Source organism: Elgaria multicarinata, chromosome 1 (assembly GCF_023053635.1).
Source record: "Elgaria multicarinata webbii isolate HBS135686 ecotype San Diego chromosome 1, rElgMul1.1.pri, whole genome shotgun sequence".
In the NCBI taxonomy this organism is placed as follows: domain Eukaryota; kingdom Metazoa; phylum Chordata; class Lepidosauria; order Squamata; family Anguidae; genus Elgaria; species Elgaria multicarinata.
In genome coordinates, this window is record NC_086171.1 from 4,088,820 (window position 1) to 4,114,703 (window position 25,884).

The following is a 25,884-nucleotide window of genomic DNA, read 5'->3' on the forward strand; positions in this document are numbered from 1 at the left end:
CTCTGGAACAGTGCTACCCCAACATGTGACAACGTCTGGGACAAAACCCCACCCCAGTGGCAAATTCCAATAGATACCTTGGGGTATTTTATGTGCGGGGTACTTTTTAAAAATTATTTGCAGTAAGAAAGCTGCAAATATTCAGTGGCTGAAATTTGAGGACATTGTTTACCGCTGTGCATGTTACAACGTTTTAGTACGACTATATTGTAGGTCTTCTTCTGTGTAAATTCTGCAATGAAAAGTGCACCTGGGGTAGGATTTTGTTCCACCACTGTCAAAGTTAATTGCATTCCAGCACCTTCACATAACCCCAATCCCCCCAAAACATATGAATAACCCAGTCAAAACTGAAGGATGCTCAGAAAATTCAACTGGAAAATAAAAAAGAAAAGAATTCCAGACTTTTGTTGTCTTTTCTAAATTCTTGTTCCTTTAACTTGTTGTCTCTCTCTTATTACTTCTTGTCATTTTTCCCTTTATCAAATTTACACTGGGGGCTTCTTGAGAGCAGGGACTTGTCTATGTTTGCCAAGGTAAAGTGTCATGCACACTGTAATGACCATAGATGCATAATAGTGCTGGTTATGATGTATAAAGCCCTATACTGCTCGGGTCCAGGTTATCTGAAAGGCCGTATTCTCCCTTATGAGCTTGCCCGTGCTTTGAGATCTTCTGGGGAAGCCCTTCTTTCAGTCTCACCATCTTCACAAGTGCGTCTGGTGGGAACACGGAAGAGGGCCTTCTCGGTGGCTGCTCCAGTGCTCTGGAACTCTCTTCCCAGGGAAGCTGGACTGGCTCCCTCCTTCATGTGCTTTCGGAAGCAGGCAAAAACTTCTTTTGTTCCGGCAGGCCTTTGGCGATTAAACTGGGCCTCCGTCTGTGCTAAGGACTTTTAAAATTGTCATGTATTTTAAATGTTTTAATATTGAAATATATTTAATATGTATTTTAACCTTTGTATATTTCTATTCATAAGTTTTAAAATGTATATGTCTTTAAATAAATATAGGAATAATAATTCTTCCCCAATTTATTCCGCCTCCAGTTTCCTTCTCATCCTCTCTTGTTAGATTGTAAAATTCCTTGGGGCAGGAAGCTGTTCTCTTATACTTTCTCTTACCCTTTTCAAAGTGCCGTGCAAACAGATGGTGCTTCGTTATTACATGTTCTGTCAATTCAGAATTTAGATGCTCGTCATCAACAAGGCCCCTTTGGTGATGGCTCCTAAACTGTCAACTTGAGGTGAAGTTGCCACATTTCCTTTCAGAGGAGAGTAAAGACCTATTTCACTGCCTTGTGGCCTTTTTTTATTTCATTTTACCTGAGAGTTTCGGAGTGTGGAATCTCTGCCATTGTTTTATCTGCTGTTTGCTTTTTTTTTAAATTGCAGGCTGCAATTTTAAATTAAATAGTTTTTTTTTTAATAACGGACATTATTTTAACTTATTGTTATTTGTTTTTATTGTCGTGAGCTGCTTCAAGAAGCATTATAGTTGAAATGTGGCATACCATGTTATCATTGACTAAGGGTAATCCTATGCCTATTTAGACAGGAAAAAAGTCCTACAATTCACTGTATTCTGGCTGTGGAATGCTGGCTTTTTTCTGTCTAAACATGCATAGGATTGCATCCGAAAGCATAAATATCAGGACTAGAAACCATGTTTGTCAGTGCTCATATATGCATCTTTACTTACACAGTCTGATCCTAACCACGTTGACAGAGAAGTAAAGGCCACTCAGTTCAACAGAACACTCTTCCAAAAAGAAAAAGAAAAAAAAGTATGCTTAGGACGTCAACTTTGATATATAAAAAGGCTCCTTTTCTATCTTTACATAATGCAGCACCACCACACACATCAGAGGTAGGTTGTTCTTATTCCCATTTCACAGACTGAGTGCAAATCTGCCGAGGCTCCATGATCAATCAGGAACTTGAACTCCACTAGGTAACACATTTCGTTCGCCGTCGTCCCACTTGCCCTCTCCTTGTTCACTATCTTCAAACCCATGTCAAAATGTCGATAAGACTCTCAAGGCAAGAGGCTATATACTTCTCAGGTGTCACTTAAAGCACCATTTATGCACGTGTGCAAAGATAACAACATCACATACATAATATCAAACACTCGTATTTTGCTTTTATTTAATCAGGCGGGGATAACTTTTCTCCTCTTCCTCCTTCGTCAACACTGGTTAAAATCACCACTTCATCCTTGAGAATGCGTTGAAACAGGGGGTTGGACTTGATGGCCTTATAGGCCCCTTCCAACTCTACTATTCTATGTTTCTATGATTCGATGAGTGTGTAGGGCCATCCTCCAGATGTGCTAGACTACATGCTGCCCGTGGATGGAGGGAATTATAGTCCAAAACATCTGCAAGGCACCTCGCTTTTTACTGTGCTCTGCCAATTGTCAGCCTGACTGGGTGATTTAAAGGGCAACTATTTTTTATTAAGTGATCCTGAGTACAGACACACACACCCCCAAGGATCCAGGGCAATGCCTTCTCCGCTTGTGCAGCCCATCAGTTCTCTTATGCTATGTGGTTCGTTTTATTTTGCTCTAGAACGGAGTTCAAGCAATTCTGAGACCTTGGAGAAGTGTGTGTGTGTGGGGTGTGTGTGTGTGCATCAACTGAAAACGATTTTGAACCCCTTCTCAAACTCCGCTCTCGTGAGGGGAGATACATAGCAAAAACAAAAAAACAAAAAAAACCCCAACAACAGCCAACTGTCTGTACAGCATTTTGGAATTTGAAATTGCAACATCAATTAGTGACGCTAATCACCGTATAATTATTTAGGTTTTTTCCCCCCCTGGTTTTGTCTGGAAGCTATACACTCACATGTAAACACACATACACAATCCCAGATGGGAGGTATTGCAGGTGACACACTCATTTTATGCTCAGAGGCACCCCTCCTCTTTTATTATACATACAGGTATGTATTTGTCACATCTATATCCTGCCTTTTCCTCCAAGGAATTCACGGCATTGTGCATGACCCTCCCTCCTCTCCATTTTTTTATCCTCACAACAACCACCCTGCGAGGTAGATTAGGCTGAGAGTCAGTGACTGGCTCAAAGTCACCCAGTGAGCTTCATGGCCGCATGGGAACCAGACCAGTCCCAGTACAACACTCTAACCACTACACCACACCGCTTCCCATGTTCACAGCTAAGCCGATCTGGGGCTTAAAGCAAATTCGGGCACTCAACTTGCTGCTGTTAAAAACGTTCGGTCCAACTAATGCATTTAAACCCAACTTCTCCCCGTTCACACGACAGGATCTACACTATTGCTTTAAAGCGCTTTATAACAGTTTTATAGCGCTTTAAAGCAGTTGAAGCGCTTTATAACTGTTATAAAGCACTTTAAAGCAGCATATACAGTTTTCAAAGCGTGTTCAAAGTGCTTTAAAGCGGTAGTGTAGGTCTAAGGCGGCGAGGCGGTTGCACGGCTCCATTCATTTCAATGGGAGAAACGGAAGTTTTGACTCCAAGCCAGCCACCCGCCCCAAATTCAAATCGGCGTGTGATTCATTTGGAGCTGAATCGCGCTCTTCTTTCTGCGCCGGGTCCCTCCCTCTGCCGAGAACACCCACCCCGCGGCCCGTTCCCCCAGCTCCATCCGTCCCCCGGCTTAAAATACAAAACTAGGTAGGATTAGTGCGGGAGGGAAGAGAGAAAGAAGGGCACGAAGATGGCTGGATCTTAGCAGGAAGACAAAGGGAGACTCACCTTGGCGGCGAAGACCTGCAGCAGCAACAGGAGACCCGGGAGGCGACCCCTGGTCAGTTTCATGTCAGTTTCACGCCCGGAGGGCCTGCCTCGGAATCGCGGCCCCCGGGTTCGCTTCTTCCGCAGCCAAGACCGCTTTTAAAACCAACCCCGGCAGGCTTTGCTCAATGAATGGCTCCTTTTCTTTTTCAGGGGGGGTGGGGGGGGGAAAGTGGGCAGGAGAAAAAAGGAAATAGATACAGGGCGCCTCTCCGCGCAACTTTTAGTCACAGGGAAGCACCACCGGCTTCTCGCAGTCCCAAAAACGGCGGGGGTGGGGGTGGAACGGGGGGGGTGTCTTAGGACGCCTTGCAGGAAAATGGGGAGGCCAGATGTGCATTGATTTGTTTCTGGATCGATCAAAACGGCCGAGACGACGCGGCACCTCGGGAGCGCGGAGTTGACTTTGGCATCTGAGTGGGGGAAGAGGATCCAGATGTTCCCCCAGAGGCGGCGGCGGCGGCGGCGGCAGCAGCAGCGGAGCCCTTTCCCGAAGACAGCCGAGGAGGAGGAGGGAGAAGAGGAGGGGGAGGGTTGTTGTACTTTTGCAAAAGCAGAAAAAGAAGTTTTGAGTCCTTTTTTTTAAAAAAAAAAAAATTATTTAAACTCAGTGCGGTTGCAAAGGAAGACGCCAAGCAGCGAAGCCCGAGGCAAAGGTCTCTCTCTCTCTCTCTCTCTCTCTCTCTCTCTCTCTCTCTCTCTCTCTCTCTCTCTCTCTCTCTTCGGAAAAGTCCCGGAGAGTTCTCTGGATGGGAGCGGGGAGGGCGCTGGCCGTCCGAGGTGGGAGCGCGTCTTTCCCCCCCGCCGCCGAGCCCCGTAAAGGAGCAGCTGCAGACAGGGAGCCCGGCGCGCCTCCTGCCTCCGCTCGCTCTCTCGCGCTCATCCGCGCTCTCTCTCCTCCCAGGGGTGGGTTATGAGTCGACCGCGCCCCCTCCTGTCTCCATCGCGGCCTTCCCCCAACCTGGCGCACTCCGGATGAGCTGGACTGCAATTCCCATAATCCCCGGGGCATGGGAATGGGGGTTGCGGGACAACACATCTGGAGGGCGCCAGGTTGCAGGGTGGGTGGGAGGGTGCTCTCCCCTCCCTCTGGCCACACCTAGACCTAAGGTTTATCCTGGGATCGCCCCTGCCTGAGCACTGGATCCCCTGTGTGTCACCTAGATGAACAGGTTTGACCCCTGGACGATCCAGGGATAAACCTTAGGTCTAGCTAAGGCCTCTTTCTCTCTTTCTTTCTCCCCTCCGCCTTCAAGGAAACATGCATGCAAGAAGGAGGAGGACATGGCAAAGATAGATAGATAGATAGATAGATAGATATAAAAATATCAGTCACAATCCGTGGAGAGGGTCTGATCCACAATTGCAAAAGCCATGAACGTGGGGTGGCTAAGAGGATGGCTTTTTCAGGCTGGTAAGGAAACAACTGTGCTGCAAAATGTTGAGGCCAACAGTTGTTTCGATAGCAATCCCAAAATTAAGCAGGGAACCTCCCTCTTTAGCGACCCATGCAAGCCTTTTCTTCCTTCCCTTTTTTGAAGCCGCTGTGGTTCACACATGATAGAGGTGTATAAAATCGCACTTGGTACATAAAGCAAGGAGAGAGAGAGAGAGAGATGTTGCTTTTTCTCCTATAATACCATACAGCCTTCTGCAAACTTCGCCTCTCCAGAGGTGCTGAACTACAACTCCCCACGACTGATTGGGTCCCCTGACTGGGACTGATGGGACTTGTAGTCCAATACCTCTGGAGGTCACCAGGTTAGGGAGGTCTGGGTGGATCACCTACTGACTTGGAGTGACAGGAGCTTCGGGGCAGACAAAGAACATCAGAACATCAGAAGAGCCCTAAGGCTGGATCAGACCAAGGGTCCATCTAGTCCAGCACTCTGTTCACACAGTGGCTGATGAGAAGGAGCTTGGAATTGTTGTAGATCGCAAGCTGAATATGAGCCAACAGTGCGATATGGCTGCAAGAAAGGCAAATGCTATTTTGGGCTACATGAATAGAAGTATAGCTTCCAAATCACGTGAGGTACTGGTTCCTCTCTATTCAACCCTGGTTAGGCCTCATCTAGAGTATTGCATCCAGTTCTGGGCTCCACAATTCAAGAGGGACGCAGACAAGCTGGAGCGTGTTCAGAGGAGGGCAACCAGGATGATCAGGGGTCTGGAAACAAAGCCCTATGAAGAGAGACTGAAAGAACTGGGCATGTTTAGCCTGGAGAAGAGAAGATTGAGGGGAGACATGATAGCACTCTTCAAGGACTTGAAAGGTTGTCACACAGAAGAGGGCCAGGATCTCTTCTCGATCCTCCCAGAGTGCAGGACACGGAATAACGGGCTCAAGTTAAAGGAAGCCAGATTCCAGCTGGACATCAGGAAAAACTTCCTGAGTGTTAGAGCAGTACGAGAATGGAATCAGTTACCTAGGGAGGTGGTGGGCTCTCCCACACTGGAGGCCTTCAAGAGGCAGCTGGACACCCATCTGTCAGGGATGCTTTAGGGTGGATTCCTGCATTGAGCAGGGGGTTGGGCTCGATGGCCTTGTAGGCCCCTTCCAACTCTGCTATTCTATGATTCTATGACCCACAACAACACCATTAAGCCCACGTTCCCCAGCAACTGGTTTATCTAGGCTTACTGCCTCTGATACTGGAAGTAGCATATGGCCATCAGGACTAGTAGCCATTGATAAGGAAAGTGCTCCCCACCAACACACACACACACACACACACGGCAAAAGTAACAAGTAATTTGCTGCTGCAAGATGATGCCATTAAAGGAGGATGTGAGCCCTGCAGCAATGTTGCCATATGCAGCACACCTGTTCAGTGTTCCAGGCCGGTGACAGCCATGTGCCCTTGTCCACAACACTCCTTTTCCTCCTCCTTTCTCTCCCGCCTCACCAATTTTCCATTCCACCCCCCCCCCCCCAAGTGCATTGTGCAGCTAGGGAACCTGTTCACTCCCCATTGACCTCATTTTGCCTGGCCCAATAAGAGGACTTTCCCTTCCTAAAGTATTTTTGTACTTCTGGGGCCCTCGGGGCTCCCCCAAGCCCACTGATGCCTCCCTCGTGTGCATGAGTGACGCCATTTTGGCTACATAAACATTGGCACGTCTGCTTGGACATCAGAACGAGAGGGACATTCTATCAGAAAACATTTATCACGAGAGCTAAATGGAACCTTTATAAGCGAAGGCCTCTGAACACCACCAGCTGCCAGAGAACAGTGGTGGGGAATCTCTGTTGCCTTCATGCCCTGCTTGTGGGGTATCTGGGCTGACCACTATTGGAAGCAATGTGCTGGGTTAGATGGCCCTTTGGCCTGATCCAGCAGGGCTTTTCTTATGGGCTGTAGCTAGACCTAAGGTTTATCCCAGGATTGTCCTGGGGTCAAACCTGTTCATCTAAGTGCCACACAGGGCATCCAGCACTCAGGCAGGGACGAACCCGGGATAAACCTTAGGTCTAGCTACGGCCATGGTCACCTTCGAAAAGGGTGCTGAGGGAACCTGAATGGGGAAATGCTGTCTCACATCTCCAACGTGTGAGAAATGGCCATGCTTGTTCCCCAGTAATGGAGGAACCACATAACCTTAGCACATGCTCAAAGTCATATACGTTCCTTTACGTGGTTCAGGGCACTGGAAATGGGATTTGGGGAGGCTAGACTTGGGCCATAGCTAGACCTAAGGTTTATCCCTGGATCGTCCAGGGATAAATGCTGGGTGAGCCTGATGGGAGTTGTAGTCCCAAACATCTGGACCAAAAGAGGCAACGATCCCCTGTTCCAGAAGAACCTGTTGTTATTGATTTCCAAAAAGCTTCCCTTCATTGAGGCTGAGCCACAGTTGAAACAATTAAAACCAGAGAGGAGAGAGATTTCCCCCCACTGCTGGGTTTATTGCCTGGAGTTGGGAGGGAGGGAAAAGTGAAGGGCATAAACTTGCCCTGGCCCCCAGGGGACTGACCTAGCAGGTCTTTCTTTTCCATCCCTTGATCTCTGGAATCCTCCTGTCCCTCCCCGCAATCCAGGAAGGGCCAGGTTTGCATTGGCCTTTTCTTTCAAACAGGAGACAAAGGTCCAGGCGTTGCACGAAAGAGACAGGCCCTGCAATAAACATCTTTACAACCCGACTGTGAATGTAGAGGTGCAGTGGGGGGGGGGGGACAGGCGGGCGGGATGATGGCATTGGCCACAAAACCTGGGAAGGACAAGGAGGCCACCATCAAGGTGTGACTTTGCAAGGATTAAGCCCAATTGAATTCTGGGCACATATTGTATATCAATCTATATATCGAGGGCCTAATTCACCAGGGAGCTCTCCTAGGCAAATCCCCAAAGAGCCAACACAGAGACGAGAGCAAAAAACAGGGAATACGTTTAATGGGTTTTAAGTTACAAGAGGGTAGATTTTGTTTAGACATTAGGAAGAATGTCTTGATTGTAAGAACATTTCAGCAGAGGAACCAATTAGCCAGAGAGGGGTGTTGAACCTCAGGACCCCAGATGACCACACCCACTTCCCCTGGCCACACTCCCTTTTCAGCAACTGCTCTAGATTTCTTGCATGTGGTGGTGGTGGGTTGGACTAGATGGCCTTACAGAACCCTATCCAACTTTAGGAGGGTAAAATTCTATGCAAGTCCCACTAGAATGAGTTCAGTTGCGTGAGACTCAGAGCTGATTAAGACATGCTGAGGCCCTAAGCCATATCAAGAGTCAGAGGTTCCATTCCATAAAAATAAAAGATTATATTACATTATAATGGGTTAGTAAAAGAGTATATTACATTATCACCATGCCTTAGGGGGCGGGTGCTTGTAGTTAATGTTAGATAGCCTTCTTTGAAGATGTGTATAAAAGGACTAATAAAGTAAATTGATTTGAACTTCTTTGAAACTGGATCAAATTTGTGCTTATTGCCGCCAATATTAAATGCCGCATTACCACGCTTTGTCTATAAAAGGCAACTCTGCTGTAAGTCAAATCAGGCTTTCCAACATATTTAAGCCCAAGCGATTTCATTTTAGTCACCTTACGTCTTAGTTATCTCCAACATATTTAGAGCCCCCCTCATAATATGAGGCCCTAAGCCAGCCTTCCTCAACCTGGGGCGCTCCAGATGTGTTGGACTGCATCTCCCAGAATGCCCCAGCCAGCTGGCTGGGGCATTCTGGGAGTTGTAGTCCAACACATCTGGAGCGCCCCAGGTTGAGGAAGGCTGCCCTAAGCCATGGCTGATTTGGCTTGTTCCTAAATCCCTCACTGGCAAGACCACGACTGCGCTCATGCACAATTCTGATACATTATAAAAGAAGTTGCACAGTAGAGTTTCCCAGCAGATCACAGGCCCGGGATAGCGTCGGCGTTCTCACTTTACAGAGGGGGTAACAGGAACATTAGCGGTCTGTTATATACAGGCTTGTGAAAAGGGAAGGTGTTTTCTTTGGACGCGGACTGTGTAATTTCAGGCCTCCAAGCAAGCGGAATTCCACTCATTTAGAAAGATGGAGCTTTTTTATTATTATTATTTTTAAAAAACCAACTGTCTCTCCTCCTTGCTTTTTAAAAGGTGTGTGCGTGTGAATGTGTTTCTGTTTCCTCTCTCTAATCTGTCGCCTCCTAATTGGTGGAATCCACACAGGCCAAGGGGTATATTATTAACCCTGCCAGATGAATGGTAGTGGTAGTAGGCCGGTGCCTTTGATCTTGCTGGCATCCTGGCTGGGCTTTAAAGAGCAGGAAGAAGGCAAAGACACCCTCCACCTCCACTCCCACCCCACCCCACCCCTGATTCCCTGTTTTCGTGCTGCACCTCCACCTCAAGGCAATCTCACCAAGAGAACTTTATGTCCAAACTGGTTATGAGTCTGACGTTCACAAAAAGCAGGTTAACTCGGGCGTGGAATTTGGGGTTTCTTAAAAGGGGACACTGATTTGCAGAAAATGTGCATATGAAGCTAAGAAGCCAATGTGGTGTAGTGTAGGGTGACCCTATCCAAAGGAGGACCGGGCTCCTGTATCTTTAACTGTTGCATAGAAAAGGGAATTTCTGCAGGTGTCCTTTGTATATATAGAGAACCTGGTGGAATTCCCTCTTCATCACCACAGTTAAAGCTGCAGGAGCCCTGCCCTCTTTTGTAGGGTGACCATATGAAAAGGAGGACACGGCTCTTGTATCTTTAACTGTTGCATAGAAAAGGGAATTTCTGCAGGTGTCCTTTGTATATATAGAGAACCTGGTGGAATTCCCTCTTCATCACCACAGTTAAAGCTGCAGGAGCCCTGCCCTCTTTTGTAGGGTGACCATATGAAAAGGAGGACAGGGCTCCTGTATCTTTAACTGTTGCATAGAAAAGGGAATTTCTGCAGGTGTCCTTTGTATATATAGAGAACCTGGTGGAATTCCCTCTTCATCACACCAGTTAAAGCTGCAGGAGCCCTGCCCTCTTTTGTAGGGTGACCATATGAAAAGGAGGACAGGGCTCCTGTATCTTTAACAGTTGTATTGAAAAGGGAATTTCTGCAGGTGTCATTTGTATATATAGAGAACCTGGTGGAATTCCCTCTTCATCGCCACAGTTCAAGGTGCAAGAGCTATACTAGAGTGACCAGATTTAAAAGAGGGCAGGGCACCTGCAGCTTTAACTGTGGTGATGAAGAGAAAATTTCACCAGGTTCCCCATATATACAAATGGTTTTTAATGCTTTATGTGTGTATGTTCTGTGTTTTAGAGTTTTAAATTTTGTATACTTGTTTTTACCTCAATTTTAGAATCTCTGTAAACCGCCCAGAGAGCCTTGGCTATGGGAGCGGTATATAAGTGTAATAAATAAATAAATAAATGACACCTGCTGAAATTGCCTTTTCAATACAACTGTTAAAGATACAGGAACCCTGTCCTCCTTTTCATATGGTCACCCTAGTGTAGTGGCTAAAGTGTTGGACTGGGAGTCGGGAGGTCTGGGTTTGAACCCCCACTCGGCCACGGAAACCCACTGGGTGACTTTGGGCCAGTCACAGACTCTCAGCCCAGCCTACCTCACAGGGTTGTTGTTGTGAGGATAACATGGAGAGGAGGAGGATTATGTACACCGCCTTGGGTTCCTCAGAGGAAAAAATGGTGGGATATAAATGCAACAATAAAACCATAAGATAGGGTGACCATATGCAAAGGAGGACAAGGCGTCTGTATCTTTAACAGCTGAATTGAAAAGAGAATTTCAGCAGGTATCGTTTGTATGCCTGCAGCACCTGGTGAAATTCCCTCTTCATTGCAGCGGTTAAAGCTGCAGGAGCCCTGCCCTTTTTTGTATCTGGTTACTCCACAAAAGAGGGCAGATTTCTTGCAGCTTTAACCATTGTGATAAGGATGGAAATTCGCCAGGTGCTGCAGGCATACAAATGACACCAGCTGAAATTCCCTTTTCAATTATTTATTTATTTATTTTATTTATTACATTTTTATTCCGCCCAATAGCCGAAGCTCTCTGAGCAGTTCACAAAAATTAAAACCATAATAAAACAACCAAAAGGTTAAAAGCACAAATACAAAATACAGTATAAAAAGCACAACCAGGATAAAAACCACGCAGCAAAATTGATATAAAATTAAAATTCAGAGTTAAAACAGTTAAATTTAAATTTAAGTTAAAATTAAGTGTTAAAATACTGAGAGAATAAAAAGGCGACGAAAACAGTACAGTGTAGGCGCCAGGCGGACCTGGAACGCTCTTCCAGAACACTTGAGAACTACAAACTCAATCACAGCTTTTAAAACTCAGCTAAAAACTTTTCTTTTCCCTATAGCTTTTAAATATTGAGTTTGTTCTGACTCTATACTGTTTAGCTTCACCCTACCCGGTGCCTGTTTACACTTCCCTGTGCCTGTTTGCATTCTCTTTCCCTCCTTATTGTTTACTACAACTTTATTAGATTGTAAGCCTATGCAGCAGGGTCTTGCTATTTACTGTGTAATCTGTACTGCACCATGTACATTGATGGTGCTAAATAAATAAATAAATAAATAAATAAATAATAATAATAATAATAATAATAATTCCACAGCTGGGGTGCCACAGCGGAGAAGGCCCTCCTCCTAGTAGCCACCTGCCTCACTTCCTTTGGCAGGGGCTCACGGAGCAATACAACTGTTAAAGATACTGAAGCCCTGTCCTCTTTTTCATATGGTCACCCTACATAAGAACCCTGCTGGACCAGACTGAGGGTCCATCTAACCCAGCATTCTGTTCACACAGTGACCAACCGACTGCCCACAGGAAACCTATAAGCAGAACATGGTGCAACAGCACCCTCCCACCCACATTCCCCAGCAACTGGTGAACAAAGGCTCAGATACTGGAGCTAGCACATAGCCATCAGGGCTCGTAGCCCTTGATAGCCTTCACCTCAAGGAATTTATCCAACCCCCTTTTAAAGCCATCCAAATTGCTGGCCATCACGACATCTTGTGGTAGTGAGTTCCATAGTTTAACTATGTGCTATCTCCTGACTCTCCCACCGATCAGCTTCATGGGACAACCCCGGGGTTCTCGTATTATGGGAGAGAGGAAAAAATGTTCCCCGCAGTCCACTTTATCCACCCCAAGCTAATTTTACTGATGTGTAGGCAATGCATTGTGCATGGTACAGCGCTCCAAGCAAAAGAAATGACCACCAGTAGCACAACCAGTTTTATAAAAGTATGGATTTTTAAAAATGTAAAGTTTATAGATTTGAAAATTTCTGTCTTTCTCTCTCTCTCAACAGATTTTTAAAATGTTTTGATATAAAACATGGCTTCACCTATACATTTTTAAAGTTTAAATCTACAAAGTTATAATCTGGATGAGCTATTAGTAGTTATTTGTTTCGTTTCGGTAGGCTAATTTATACGTATAAACGATGCCATGTTTTTCCTTTCAGTATAGAATAATGAAGCATAGTGTTGAGGCGGATAGTTGAAAAGGCAGATACAGCTGGCTTTGAGGCTTCGCCCCAGCAGAACTGTTGCAACTTCCGAGTAGCCTTGTGCCTCCAGCCTAAGACAGGAGAGCACATTCTGCCCCTAAATAATGCTGCAGGAGGAGGAGTTTGGTGCAATGCTTTCGGAGCAAGTGCAATCGTCTGCGAGCAGTGAGGATTTGGGATTTCAGTAGCTTGCCATACTCCTAAAGACACACAGCCGTTCTGCCTGGGACATTTTTGTAGAATTGGAAGCTTTTTCTGGGTATAGAAATAGCAAAGGAACCTGGTGTGCACCGCTTGGCTTATACGTCACTGTCCTCCAAAATACTTGCTTTTTCTGTTTTGTGCATTTGCAATGAATTTGCTAGTAAAAGGTACTTTATGTTTCACAGGACTTTTTTTAAAACCCTTTCTACATTTACCTCTCTCTCTTTCTCTCTCTCTCTCTCTCTCTCTTTCTTTCTCTCTCTCTCTCTTTCTCTCTCTCTCTTTTACTTTCTCTTTCCTTCTTTCTCTTTCTCTCTCCCTCTTTCTTTCTCTCTCTCTTTCTCTCTCTCCCCATTATCCAGCTGTTTCCCAGTTACCTGCATGCCCCCAACGTCCACCCTTAGGTTTGTCTGCAGAATTAACAAATGGTTTTCTTCTCCAGGATGCAGCAGAGGCAAACAATGGACAGGAGGTGAAAAACTTCAAAGGGGTCATTGGGAGAGATCAGAGAGGGGCACTGTATAACCAAGCCCACCCCCACTGAGAAGGAGAGGGCAATAGAATTTTATGATCTACTGGCTGGATCCCTTTCAAGTCCTGGGATCTTTTGATTATTATTACTCTTCTGGACCTCTGACTCGCTCCTAATCTTTTTGACCCCGCTGTTAAGAAGGGGGTTGGGTGGACGATGGAAAACGGGCTGTGGTTAGGATTCCTTTCCACAATGCCAAAGAAGCTACAGGATGTTTTGTAACAAGCCCATGGCCTGGTCTGGCTACAGATCCTTTTCTCAGGATGGAAGCCACCAAACGTTAGAAAAAAGCAACATCTTTCATAGAATAGTAGAGTTGGAAGGGGCCTATAAGGCCATCAAGTCCAACCCCCCACTCAGTGCAGGCGAGGTGATGTTTGCCCTGTCCTGGACTCTTCCTAAAGGATCGGGTTCGTAGTTTGGGGTTGCTCTTGGATCCAGGACTGTCACTTGAGGCACAGGTGAACTCAGCGGCAAAGAGCACCTTTTATCAGCTTAGGCTGATATACCAACTGCGCCCTTATCTGGATGGAGATAGCCTAGCTAGTTATCCATGCTCTGATAACCTCTCATTTGGATTACTGTAATGTGTTATACGTGAGGCTGCCCTTGAAAACGGTCCGGAAATTTCAGCTGGTACAGAACAGGGCAGCACAGTTACTAACAGGGACTGGCCAACGAGATCACATCACGCCAGTCCTTTTCCAGCTTCATTGGCTGCCAGTCCAGGTCCGGGCCTGATTCAAAGTGCTGGTATTAACATTTAAAGCCCTAAATGGCTTGGGGCCAGGCTATCTGAAGGAACGCCTCCTCCCGTATGTACCTGACCGGACCCTAAGGTCATCCTCAGGGGTCCTTCTCCACGAGCCCCTGCCAAAGGAAGTGAGGCAGGTGGCTACCAGGAGGAGGGCCTTCTCTGCTGTGGCACCCTGGCTGTGGAATGCGCTCCTTAAGGAGGTTTGCTTGGCACCTACACTATATTTTTTCAGACGCCAGGTGAAGACCTTTTTATTCTCCCAGCATTTTAACAGTCTATAAATAAATTTTAACTTGGTGTTTTAAATTTGTAATTTTGCATTGCTGCTGTTTTTATCTGGTTGAGCTTTTATATTGTATTTTATAGTATGGTTTTATACTGTTGTTTTATACTTTGAAAAGTTTTAATTTTTGTGACTTGCCCAGAGAGCTCCAGCTATTGGGTGGTATAGAAGTGTAATAAATAAATAAATAATCCACCCTAAAGCATCCCTGACAGATGGTTGTCCAGCTGCCTCTTGAAGGCCTCCAGAGTGGGAGAGCCCACCACCTCTCTAGGTCATTGGTTCTGTTGTCGTACTGCTCTAACAGTGAGTAAGTTTTTCCTGATGTCCAGCGAGGCAAGCTTTTGAATTATACAAAATGTTCGTTCCTAGCAAGACATCATTTACCTGCGTACTGTGTTGGTACATATATAAATTTAAGTCTTACACATTTGACCACTAAGTACAATTCTACTTTGCAGATCTCAGAAATCAAAACCAAAGGTCCCTGCGTTGACTGTACTGAGGGAGCCTAATCTGTATTAGCGTAATTTCTAGATCTCAAAAAGTTCCCCAGATCTTGAAAGCTTATACAATTTTTGTGATCTTATGGTTGACCTAATAAAGGTATTACACTTGATTAGGTCAACCTAATACATGGATTTGGGAGTTTGTAGATCATTTGTCTTCGCTGGGAGTCAAAAACACATCCCAAATTTATTTATTTATTGATTACATTTTTATACCGCCCAATAGCCGAAGCTCTCTGGGCGGTTCACAAAAATTAAAACCATACTAAAACTACAACAGGATAAAAGCACAAATACAAAATACAGTTTAAAAAGCACACCTTATGTGCCTAACGGTCAACAAGGCCCAGTGTTTTATATTCTTTCAGTGCGAGGGGAGGTCTTTGTTTTGTTTTCCACATTCATACTTGAATGGTCAAGGAGGAGTCTGCAAAGGGTATAAGTTTGCAAAACAAAAATTAAATTGCATATGCTAATTTGCATATAGATGCAAATTTGGAAACAGTTATTCCCATTTAAAAAGAAATGCTGGCCATCTCACCATGGTGGGGGAGCGTGTGAAAGGAGCTCCATCAGACAAGTGTTTTATTGCACATTCGCTACTGGGCACTCACGGGATTTTCGAGAGTCCCGCTCATGACATCGTCTGCCTCCCACCCTTTCTAGCCTTCTTCACACAACAAAAAAACACCCCAGTAAGTCCGACTTATTTTCAAAGACAGAAGTTGCCGCGATCTCCTGCTGTGTGCAGGAGAAGCCGCTCGATCAAAACGGCCCACTGAACGGGCCATGTGCAGGTTGTTTACTTCCCCTTTCAAAAGAAGAAGTAATGAGGGACAAATGCGCGGGCGGAGAAGCGACGGTAAGCAAACGTGATTTCCCCACGTGTGGTGACGCTCCAGGTGACCCATGTGCCTACCTGTTCAGCCTATTGTTCATGTGCTACCTGTTGAATTTCTGACCTCATGTTACTCTGGGGGAATGTGTGGATGGAGGGACATTTATGGAGGAAAATCAGTGGGCAGCTGGGAGAGAGGTCTACCTAACTCCTCAATTCCCTCCTGAAAAAGTCTGCCCCAGGAACACTAACCTCCAAGTTAGATTACTGCAATGCACTCTATGTAGCGCTGCCTTTGAAGATGGTTCGGAAGCTGCAGCTCGTGCAAAATGCAGCGGCCAGATTGATTTCGGGAACCAGAAGGTTCGACCATATAACACCTGCTCTGGTCCGCTTGCACTGGCTGCCTGTATGTTTCCGAGGCCAATTCAAGGGGCTGGTTTTGACCTATAAAGCCTTACACGGCTTGGGACCACAATACCTGACGGAACGCCTCTCCCGACGTGAATATACCCGGTCACTACGTTCAACATCTAAGGTCCTCCTCCGGGTGCCTACTCCGAGAGAGGCTCAGAGTGTGGAAACGAAGGACAGGGCCTTTTTGGTGGTGGCCCCCAGACTATGGAACGATCTCCCTGACGTCGCTCGCCTGGTGCCAACGCTGCTATCTTTCCGATGCCAGGTTAAGACTTTCCTCTTTGCCCAGGCATATAGCGGGACACTTTAATCACCCACATGTTTAGTTTTTTAACGGTTTTTAATGCATTATGTATGTTCTGTGTTTTAGAATCTTAAATTTTGAATACTCGTTTTTATCTTAATTTTAGAATTTCTGTAAACCTCCCAGAGAGCCCTGGCTATGGGAGTGGTATATAAGTGTAATAAATAAATAAACAAACAAACAAACAAACACACACTTTTGCCCAGCTGAGCTGGGGCAAAAACCATAATGGGAGGGTGTTAGAGGAACTGGCAAGAAAAGGAAGTAAATATACCCTGCAAAGTCCGCACTGCAAATGCAACTCCTACAGCAAATCTGATCCTCTCGCCTGCAAACTCTCTGTAGAAATACTCTCTCCCTACAAATCTTAAAATCATAGAATAATAGAGTCAGAAGGGGTCTATAAGGCCATCAACCCACTGAGCAGGGGGTTGGACTCGATGGCCTTGTAGGCCCTTTCCAACTCTGCTATTCTATGATTCTATGATCCTCACTCTGCTACATGGGCAGGAAAGGCGTTGGAGCAAAGCCAGCTGGGCTGAAATAAGGGAGCTCAAATTTGCTGTCATCCAGATTCCAAAAAGTACCAGGAATAAGTTGCCTTTGGATCCAACTCTTTTATTATTAGGTAAGATCGATTGGTAGCAATTGGTAGTAACGAAGAATGAACGAACAATTGCAAACATGAGGGCTGCAGCTCAGAGTCTAAAAGCAAAAAGAAGCGTCATCTCCAAGGGAACGGGAAAATAATGACTGGCACAGAATATTAATGCATAAAATCCAATATTATAAAAAAAATAGAAGGGACAAGTTATAAAACATGATTATTTAGATCAGTGGGTCAAATTTATTCACTATCAGAGACAAAAAGAATAATTACTAGAATACAGGGAAAGAGGTCTTAGAAGTTGTTTAAGAGTAAGAATTGAGTATAGTACTAGTTGGACTATTGAGTTGAGAACTCACAATTATCAATTGGCTGTATTAAGACTTTATTTGCTCTTCTGGGATAAATGATGTCAATGATTTATTTATTTTTTTAAAAGGGAAATACACCAAACCTTAATGTAGGGTGACCCTATGAAAAGGAGGACAGGGCTCCTGTGTCTTTAACAGTTGGAGAAAAGGGAATTTCAGCAGGTGTCATTTGTATATATGGGGAACCTGGTGAAATTTCCTTTTCATCACAACAGTTAAAGCTGCAGGAGCTATGCTAGAATGACCAGAAACAAAGGAGGGCAGGGCTCCCGCAGCTTTAACTGTTGTGATGAAGAGGGAATTTCACCAGGTTCTCCAAATATACAAATGACACCTGCTGAAATTCCCTTTTCAATACAACTGTTAAAGATACAGGAGCCCTGTCCTCCTTTTCATACGGTCACCCTACTTAATGTGAGCACAGTTTTACTGAACTAGAGAAGAGCTCAAACCACTCCTGGTAACAGGGCCTGGGCATAAAGATCACGTCCATCAATCTTCAGAGAGATCTTCGTGGCTGAGCCGTCTTCTAGCAAACTTTGCTCACCACATCTTCCTACCAGCCTCTGACTGGCTTCCAGGTCTCCACCACCAGGCCCTTGCTATGGACGTAGTAAAGTGGGTGCATGGCAGCTGTTGCACAGGCCTGTTACGGATACAGAATGGGGTAGGAACCAAGAGTTGCGAGAGAGAGTTATTTCATAGAATCATAGAATCATAGAATCGCAGAGTTGGAAGGGGCCTACAGGGCCATCGAGTCCAACCCCCTGCTTCGTGCAGGAATCCACCCTAAAGCATCCCTGACAGATGCATGTCCAGCTGCCTCTTGAAGGCCTCGAGTGTGGGAGAGCCCACAACCTCCCTTGGTAACTGATTCCATTGCCGTGCTGCTCTAACAGTCAGGAAGTTTTTCCTGATGTCCAGCTGGAATCTGGCTTCCTGTCACTTGAGCCCGTTATTCCGTGTCCTGCACTTTGGGAGGATCGAGAAGAGATCCTGGCCCTCCTCTGTGTGACAACCTTTTAAGTATTTGAAGAGTGCTATCCTGTCTCCCCTCAATCTTCTCTTCTCCAGGCTAAACATGCCCAGTTCTTTCAGTCTCTCTTTATAGGGCTTTGTTTCCAGACCCCTGATCATCCTGGTTGCTCTCTTCTGAACACGCTCCAGCTTGTCTGCGTCCTTGAATTGTGGAGCCCAGAACTGGACGCAAAACTCTAGATGAGGCCTAACCAGGGCCAAATAGAGAGGAACCAGTACCTCACGTGATTTTTCATTTTATTCATTTATTAAATTTTTAATCTGCCCAGTAACAAACGTTCAAAGACTTACAAACAGTTAAAAGACTAAAATGTAACACAAACAGTTAAAAATATAAAATACAATGCACATGTTTAAAAGAATACAAAACAAACAAAGCAACAAATAGCACAGGGACAGATAAAGGTAGATAAGAACAGGTGTACAAATTTAGGATTTGGTCTCCAAAGTGCTTAGAGGAGAAGAAGAAAATGCCTGGCACGAAAAAGACGACAATGTAGGCGTCAGGAGAAGCTCTTTAAAGAGGGCATTGCGTAAGCAAGGTGCCACAACAGAAGGCCTCTCTCTTGTAGCGTCCCTAGCTTCCTTCGGTGGGGAAACTTGGGCCCTTTCTACACCAGCCCTGTGTAGAGGGAGGGGGGGAGGATCTCATGAGATCTTGATCGCGAGGCTTCTCCCCTTAGTCCACATGCGGGCGTGACGTTCCAGGAGGAAGGACGTGCCCGCCATTAAAAAAAAATTTTTTTTAAAGGAGATGAGCGCACATGCGCTTTAACTAAATGTAAGGTTTTTAAAAAAAAGAAAAGAAAAAAAGAAGCCGTGACCCCATTCCCCCACCCCCACCCCCAATTCCTCCTGGCCCGGTTCCTTCCCTCTACTGATCCCTGCTACTCGCGAGGAGGAGGGAAGAAGCCGGGACAGGCAGACACACCTCCAACAGTCTAGGGATGATCCTGAGACCACGAGAAGAGTTGGATTTTCCCAGGGAGTACTTATCCCTGGGAAAACCCATTCTCATCCCTCTTTCCTCCCGGGAGTCCCTGTGCGTCATTTGGACGCACAGGGACTCAGCTGTTACCAGCCCGCATTTTCAGGCCGGTGTAGAAATGGCCCTAAAGGAAAGCCTCCAAAGATGACCTAAGGGTTCAAGCAGGTAGATATGGGAGGAGACGCTCCTTTTAAAGGCACAATCTACAACTCCCAGTATTCCCCATGGATCCAAGTTAAAGGAAGCCAGATTCCAGCTGGACATCAGGAAAAACTTCCTGACTGTTAGAGCAGTACGGCAATGGAACCAGTTACCTAGGAAGGTGGTGGGCTCTCCCACACTAGAGGCCTTCAAGAGGCAGCTGGACAACCCTCTGTCAGGGATGCTGTAGGGTCGACTCCTGCATTGAGCAGGGGGTTGGACTCAATGGTCTTTTAGGCCCTTTCCAACTCTACTATTCTATGATTCTATGCTGGTTGGGGAATGCTGGGAGATGTAGGACATTTTTCTATCTAAACACGCATAGGATTACGCTCTTAGAGCTTTAAAGGCAACACCAGCACTTTGAACAGGGCTTAGAAACAGACAGGAAGCCAAATGCATCACATGACCATATCGGCCAGTCCCTGTTCGTAACCTACCAGCTCCTTTTTGAACTAGCAGAAGTTTCCGCACCATCTCCAAAGGCCAGGCCCACGTACTGAGCAGGGTAAAGGTTATCGGGAGGTTACCCGAGTATGGGCAGGTGGTACATGGAGGGAAGACCGCCAGAGAAATAGCGCAGCTGGAGGCACAGAAGGGAAGGCACTCTGACCATGGTCAGAGACAGTCTCTCCTCGTGCGAGCTGACAGTCATGCGAGTGTGCGCACCTGCGCTCAATGACTCGAGCCATACTTACATGGTAGGGAATCAAGGCCAGGAGGCTGCCCAAGGGGAACTTGGCGAAATCCAACTTGCCTGCGATGGGTTCGATTCGGCCATGCTCCTGGGTCATCTCCACCAACCTGTGAAGGAGGAGAGGGGACCGCAGTTCAATCTGATCTCGCTTCGCGGCCTCCCATGGCTTTTGCACCTCCATCCCCAAGGAATTCCACAGCACTGCAAGCCCAATGCCAGCGCCCCCCAACCCCTGCAGTGAGTTATGGTTCTCGCACCACCCTACGGCCTGCATGAGGGCAGTTGAACTTCTTCTGTCCCGAGGGCCGGATTCAGTACCCCAGTGGCGGTGGGCGTGGCCAAAAGCAAAAGAGGCGTGGCCAAAATACCAGGATGTTTGAGCTGAAACGCTTCCTGCCAGTCACTGAGCCTTAAGAGAGGCATTTCGGCCTTTTGGGACAGGAGAAAAATGTGCAAAAGCCGGGAACTGCCAGACAGGAGAAAGGGGGTGTGGCTAAGAGGAGGAGGCGTGGCCATGCGAAGGAACCCTCGAGGGCCGGATGGGGATCAGATGTGTGCCAGGTTCTGCCTGCGGTCCTGAGGTTCCACACCCCTAACATATGGCCATGAAAGTTGTTTCTCTGTGCGGTACTAGATCAGGCTGAGTCCAGGGTGGTTCCTGCAGAGGGCTGGTGCTGTTTTCATGAAGAGGGGTGAAATCCACACCTCATCCCAGAATAGGGTGACCATATGGAAAGGAGGACAGGGCTCCTGTATCTTAGCAGTTGTATTGAAAAGTGAATTTCAGCAGGTGTCATTTGTAGATATGGGGAACCTGATGAACTTTCCTCTTCATCACAGCAGTTAAAGCTGCAGGAGCCCTGCCCTCTTTGGTATCTGGTCACTCTACTATAGCTCCTGCAGCTTTAACTGTTGTGATGAAGAGGGAATTTCACCAGGTTCTCCATATATACAAATGACACCTGCTGAAATTCCCTTTTCTATGCGTCTGTTAAAGATACAGGAGCCCAGTCTTCCTTTCCATAGGGTCACCCTATCCCAGAATCCTTTACTCCATGCACTCCACTTCCTGACATTTGTACAACGTCTTATACAAAAACAGCATCACATTCTCCCTCTTCGTAGCCCTTGAACCTTCTCCTCTTCTGCTGTATGATCTCATCGAATTAATTGATAGGCATATTTATTCCTTTGTTGTTATTATTATTATTTTAATATCCCACGTTTTTTCCTCTGGCTCTCCTCCTCATCTTCAATTTATCCTCACAACAACAACCCTGTGAGGTAGGTTAGGCTGAGAGTCAGTGACTGGCTCCAAACTCAGTGAGCTTCATGGCCGAATGGGGACTAGAACCCGGACCTCCCGAGTCCCTGTCCAACACTCTGTGTGAGAGGCATATGTGCAAATCCATCTTTTTAAAAGCTTCTTTCTCCTTTAGCTTGTTTTGCACATGTTGTTCAACGTTATAGTTTTCTGGCCGCAAGCTGCATTCGGGTCCCCAAAGGGGCAAACAGGGCAAACCTGTTGTTAAAAAACCGACAGAGCAAATTGCTCACACATCCCTACTTTAAGCGTGCGAAATAAAAATTGTATTCCGTGCTTGTGATTAAAAAGCCCTCGCCAGAAACGGGTCGGTTGTCTGCATCCTTCTTGAAGTGTGGTGCTCAGAACTAGTCAGTACTCAAGATGAGGCCTAACCAGGGCCGACTAGAGGGGAACCAGTACACCTCACGCGATTTGGAAGCTATACTTCTATTAATGCAGCCCAAAATAGCAAATAATAATAATAATAATAATAATAATAATAATAATAATAATATATTTATTTATTTATTACCCGCCTCTCCCTTTGGATCGAGGCGGGGAACAACATTAGTAAAGGAATCAATACATCTTAAAAAATCTTGATTTTACATTGATCTGGATAGGCCTGCAGGAAAAGGCTAGTCTTTAAAGCTGCCTTAAAATCACACTGAGAGTTAATTTTACAAATCTCCTCCGGCAGGCCGTTCACCAATCTTGGGGCGACAGAAGAAAAGGTCCTCTGGGAAACTGATGTCAGCCTAGTTTTAGCGGACTGAAGTAAGTTCACCCCAGAGGACCTGAGTGTGCAGGGCGGACTGTATGGGAGAAGGCGATCCCGCAGGTAGCCTGGATCCAAACCATTTAGGGCTTTAAAGGGAATGACCAACACTTTGTACTTTGCCCGGAAACTGATTGGCAGCCAGTGGAGTGATTTTAATGTTGGCATAATATGCTCACCCCTAGATGTACCAGTGACCAGCCTGGCTGCCATATTTTGAACAAGTTGAAGTTTCCGAACTAGGTACAATGGTAGCCCTATGTAGAGCGCATTGCAGAAGTCAAGCCTTGAGGTTACCAGTGCGTGCACTACTGTCTTTAGGTCTTCTGACTCTAAGAAGGCGCGCAGCTGGCGTATCAGCCTTTGCCATTCTTGCAGCTACATCACACCGTTGGCTCATGTTTGCTCTGCTCCAACAGGTCTGAGAGCCAGATAATGTAGCCGGGTGCAGGGGCTCTATCTTAAAAGACGCCAACGGGCCAAGGATCATTATTCGCTTACTTGAGGTCGGGGTGGCCATCCACCAGGGCATAACCCGTTGGAAGTTGGCCAAGGCTATGGAGGCTCAAGCCGGTCCAACCGCAGTCCACCAGCAGCTGGTTGCGATGGGGATAGTGGCCTATCACCCTTGTCAGGACCCGGACGGCAATGTCTTCCAGTTGGCAAGAACCAATCATCATCTGCTGGACATCTGGAACGGAGAGAGAGGGAAGGAGGGAGTGGAAATGGCAGGGAAGTATCAGACGTGGGTAACATTCCTTGCAACTGAGGTCGAGGGAGAGGGACGAGGACGGGTTGCAAGTCACCCAGCATGCAAGAAGGGCAAGATGAAAGGTCAACATGGAATGCAAACCCACCCACCCCCACGACCTGCCCACCATCATGCTGCCCTTATGCTATGGTGGTGTCACCACACTTGGAATCCTGCGCACAGTCCTCATTGCCACCATATTTGGGGGGTGGGAAAGATATTGTGGAGCTGGAAAAAGTACAGAAAACGGTCAACAAAATCATCAAGAGGCTACAGCATCTCCCTTATGATGGAAAGTTACAACAGCTGTGATTGTTTAGCTTGGAGAAAAGGAGGCTGAGGGGAGACATGATAGAGGTGGACAAAATTACGCATGGCATGGAGAATGTGGACAGGGAGACGTTTTTCTCCCAATCCCATAATACTAGAAGCCAACGGGGTCATATCCCATGAAGCCGATTGGTGGCAGATTCAGGACAGATAGAAGGAACATCTTTAACACACTGCGCATAGTTAAACCATGGAATTCGCTACCGCAAGATGTGGTGATGGCCACCACTTTGGATGGTTTTGAAAGGGGGCTGGATAAATTCCTGGAGGAGAAGGCTATCCATGGCTACTAGCCCTGATGGCCATATGCTATCTTCAGTATTCCAGGCAGTAAGCCTATGTATGTCAGTTGCTGGGGAACATGGGTGGGAGGGTGCTATTGCACCCAGGTCCTAGTTGTGGGTTTCCCACTGGCAGCTGATGACCACTTTGTGAACATTGTGCCAGCTCTTCTGACATTCTTGATCTCACATAAATCACAAACACACACTCACACACACACACACATGCTGTGGCGTCATTTGCTTTCAGAAGCCAACAGTGGTCTCATAAACCTGACACTCTTTTATCTGTGCACTTCGTAGCCGCATTTCCCCTGCAGGCTTGCTCAAGAGGGAGAATCTCTCTGAACATATACAGAGTTCTTTCCCTCCAAGAACGGCCCATAAGCGGCTGCATATATGAGACGTGTGTCCTAGGAGCCCTTGCCATTTCGTACAAGATTTTGGGGCAAGTCACAGACCGGCTAGGGTGACCCTATGGAAAGGAGGACAGGGGCTCCTGTATCTTTAACAGTTGCATAGAAAAGGGAAATTTAGCAAGTGTCCTTTGTATGCATGCAGCACCTGGTGAAATTCCCTCTTCATCACCACAATTAAAGCTGCAGGAGCTATACTAGAGTGACCAGATACAAAAGAGGGCAGCTTTAACTGTTGTGATGAAGAGGGAACTTCACCAGGTGCTGTATGCATACAAATGGCAACTGCTAAAAATTCCCTGTTCTATGTAACTGTTAAAGATACAGGAGCCCTGTCCTCTTTTCCATATGGTCACCCTAAGACTGGCTGCTGCTGCAGCTGCCACCACCAAAGGAAGCAACGTGGTCAGCTACTAAGAAGAGGGCCTTTTCTGCTGTGGCACCCCAGTTGTGCAATGAACTTCCCAGAGAGGCTCACCTGGCACCTCTTTATAACATCAAGTGATGGCCTTTTTATCTTCCCAAGCATTTTAGTTTTTCTGTTCTAAATTTGGTTGTTTTAAATCTTTGCCCAGCAGCTAGGTTCTACTTGGTGGTGGTGGAAGCTTTAAACCTTTACATTTTTATATTGTGTTTTATCATCTTACGTTTTATGGCTTCAATTGTTGTGAGCTGCCCAGAGAGTTTCGGCTATTAGGCAGTAATAAATGAATGGGCAACCAGGAGGCCAACCAGGATGATCAGGGGTCTGGAAACAAAGCCCTATGAAGAGAGACTGAAAGAACTGGGCCTGTTTAGCCTGGAAAAGAGAAGATGGAGGGGAGACATGAGAGCACTCTTCAAAGGCTTAAAAGGTTGTCACACAGAGGAGGGCCAGGATCTCTTCTCGATCCTCCCAGAGTGCAGGGCACGGAATAACGGGCTCAAGTTAAAGGAAGCCAGATTCCGGCTGGACATCAGGAAAAACTTCCTGACTGTTAGAGCAGTACAACAATGGAATCAGTTACCTAGGGAGGTTGTGGGCTCTCCCACACTAGAGGCCTTCAAGAGGCAGCTGGACAACCCTCTGTCAGGGATGCTTTAGGGTGGATTCCTGCATTGAGCAGGGGGTTGGACTTGATGGCCTTGGAGGCCCCTTCCAACTCTGCTATTCTATGATTCTATGATTCTATGAATAAAATAAATAAAACACGTCAAGAGGGACCGCTCGGGTCCTGGGCTGCTCTAGCAGCACCTCGGCAAAAACAGCCACGGAATCAGTCCGGCTTTTAGTTTCTCCCCCCGACTGAAGTCAGATTCCCACATTCCCCCACCCCCTTCCTTGGGCATTCTTTAGAATGATCTGTGTGGGGGAAGACAGACACATGGAACGTGTTACGCTGGATATGGGGCGGTAAATCTACATAAATTATGCAGGGAAGAACGCCGAGCACGGCTCTGGGTTCCTGATGCCCCGGCCCCCCGTCCTTACGGTTCTTTCTAGCAAAACCCAGGTGGATTTGGCA

The 25,884-nt window shown here is 46.5% G+C and overlaps 2 protein-coding genes across 2 annotated transcripts in view; both read right to left on the reverse strand.

Annotated features, from left to right (window-relative positions):
• LOC134413404 (tumor necrosis factor receptor superfamily member 16-like) overlaps window positions 1–3,813 on the reverse strand; it is a 60,090-nt gene extending 56,277 nt beyond the window's left edge. Inside the window, exon 1 of the mRNA XM_063147586.1 lies at window positions 3,751–3,813. Coding sequence (XP_063003656.1) covers window positions 3,751–3,813 — 63 coding nt within the window. The remainder of the gene's footprint in view (window positions 1–3,750) is intronic.
• A 13,927-nt stretch (window positions 3,814–17,740) lies between these two features.
• The window catches only part of LOC134409484 (D-serine dehydratase-like), a 42,034-nt gene continuing 33,890 nt past the window's right edge, over window positions 17,741–25,884 (reverse strand). Inside the window, exons 6-8 of the mRNA XM_063142631.1 lie at window positions 23,103–23,292; window positions 20,519–20,624; window positions 17,741–18,239 (exon numbers count right to left, since the gene is read on the reverse strand). Of these exons, the coding sequence (XP_062998701.1) occupies window positions 18,150–18,239; window positions 20,519–20,624; window positions 23,103–23,292 (386 nt within the window). The 3' untranslated portion in view covers window positions 17,741–18,149. The remainder of the gene's footprint in view (window positions 18,240–20,518; window positions 20,625–23,102; window positions 23,293–25,884) is intronic.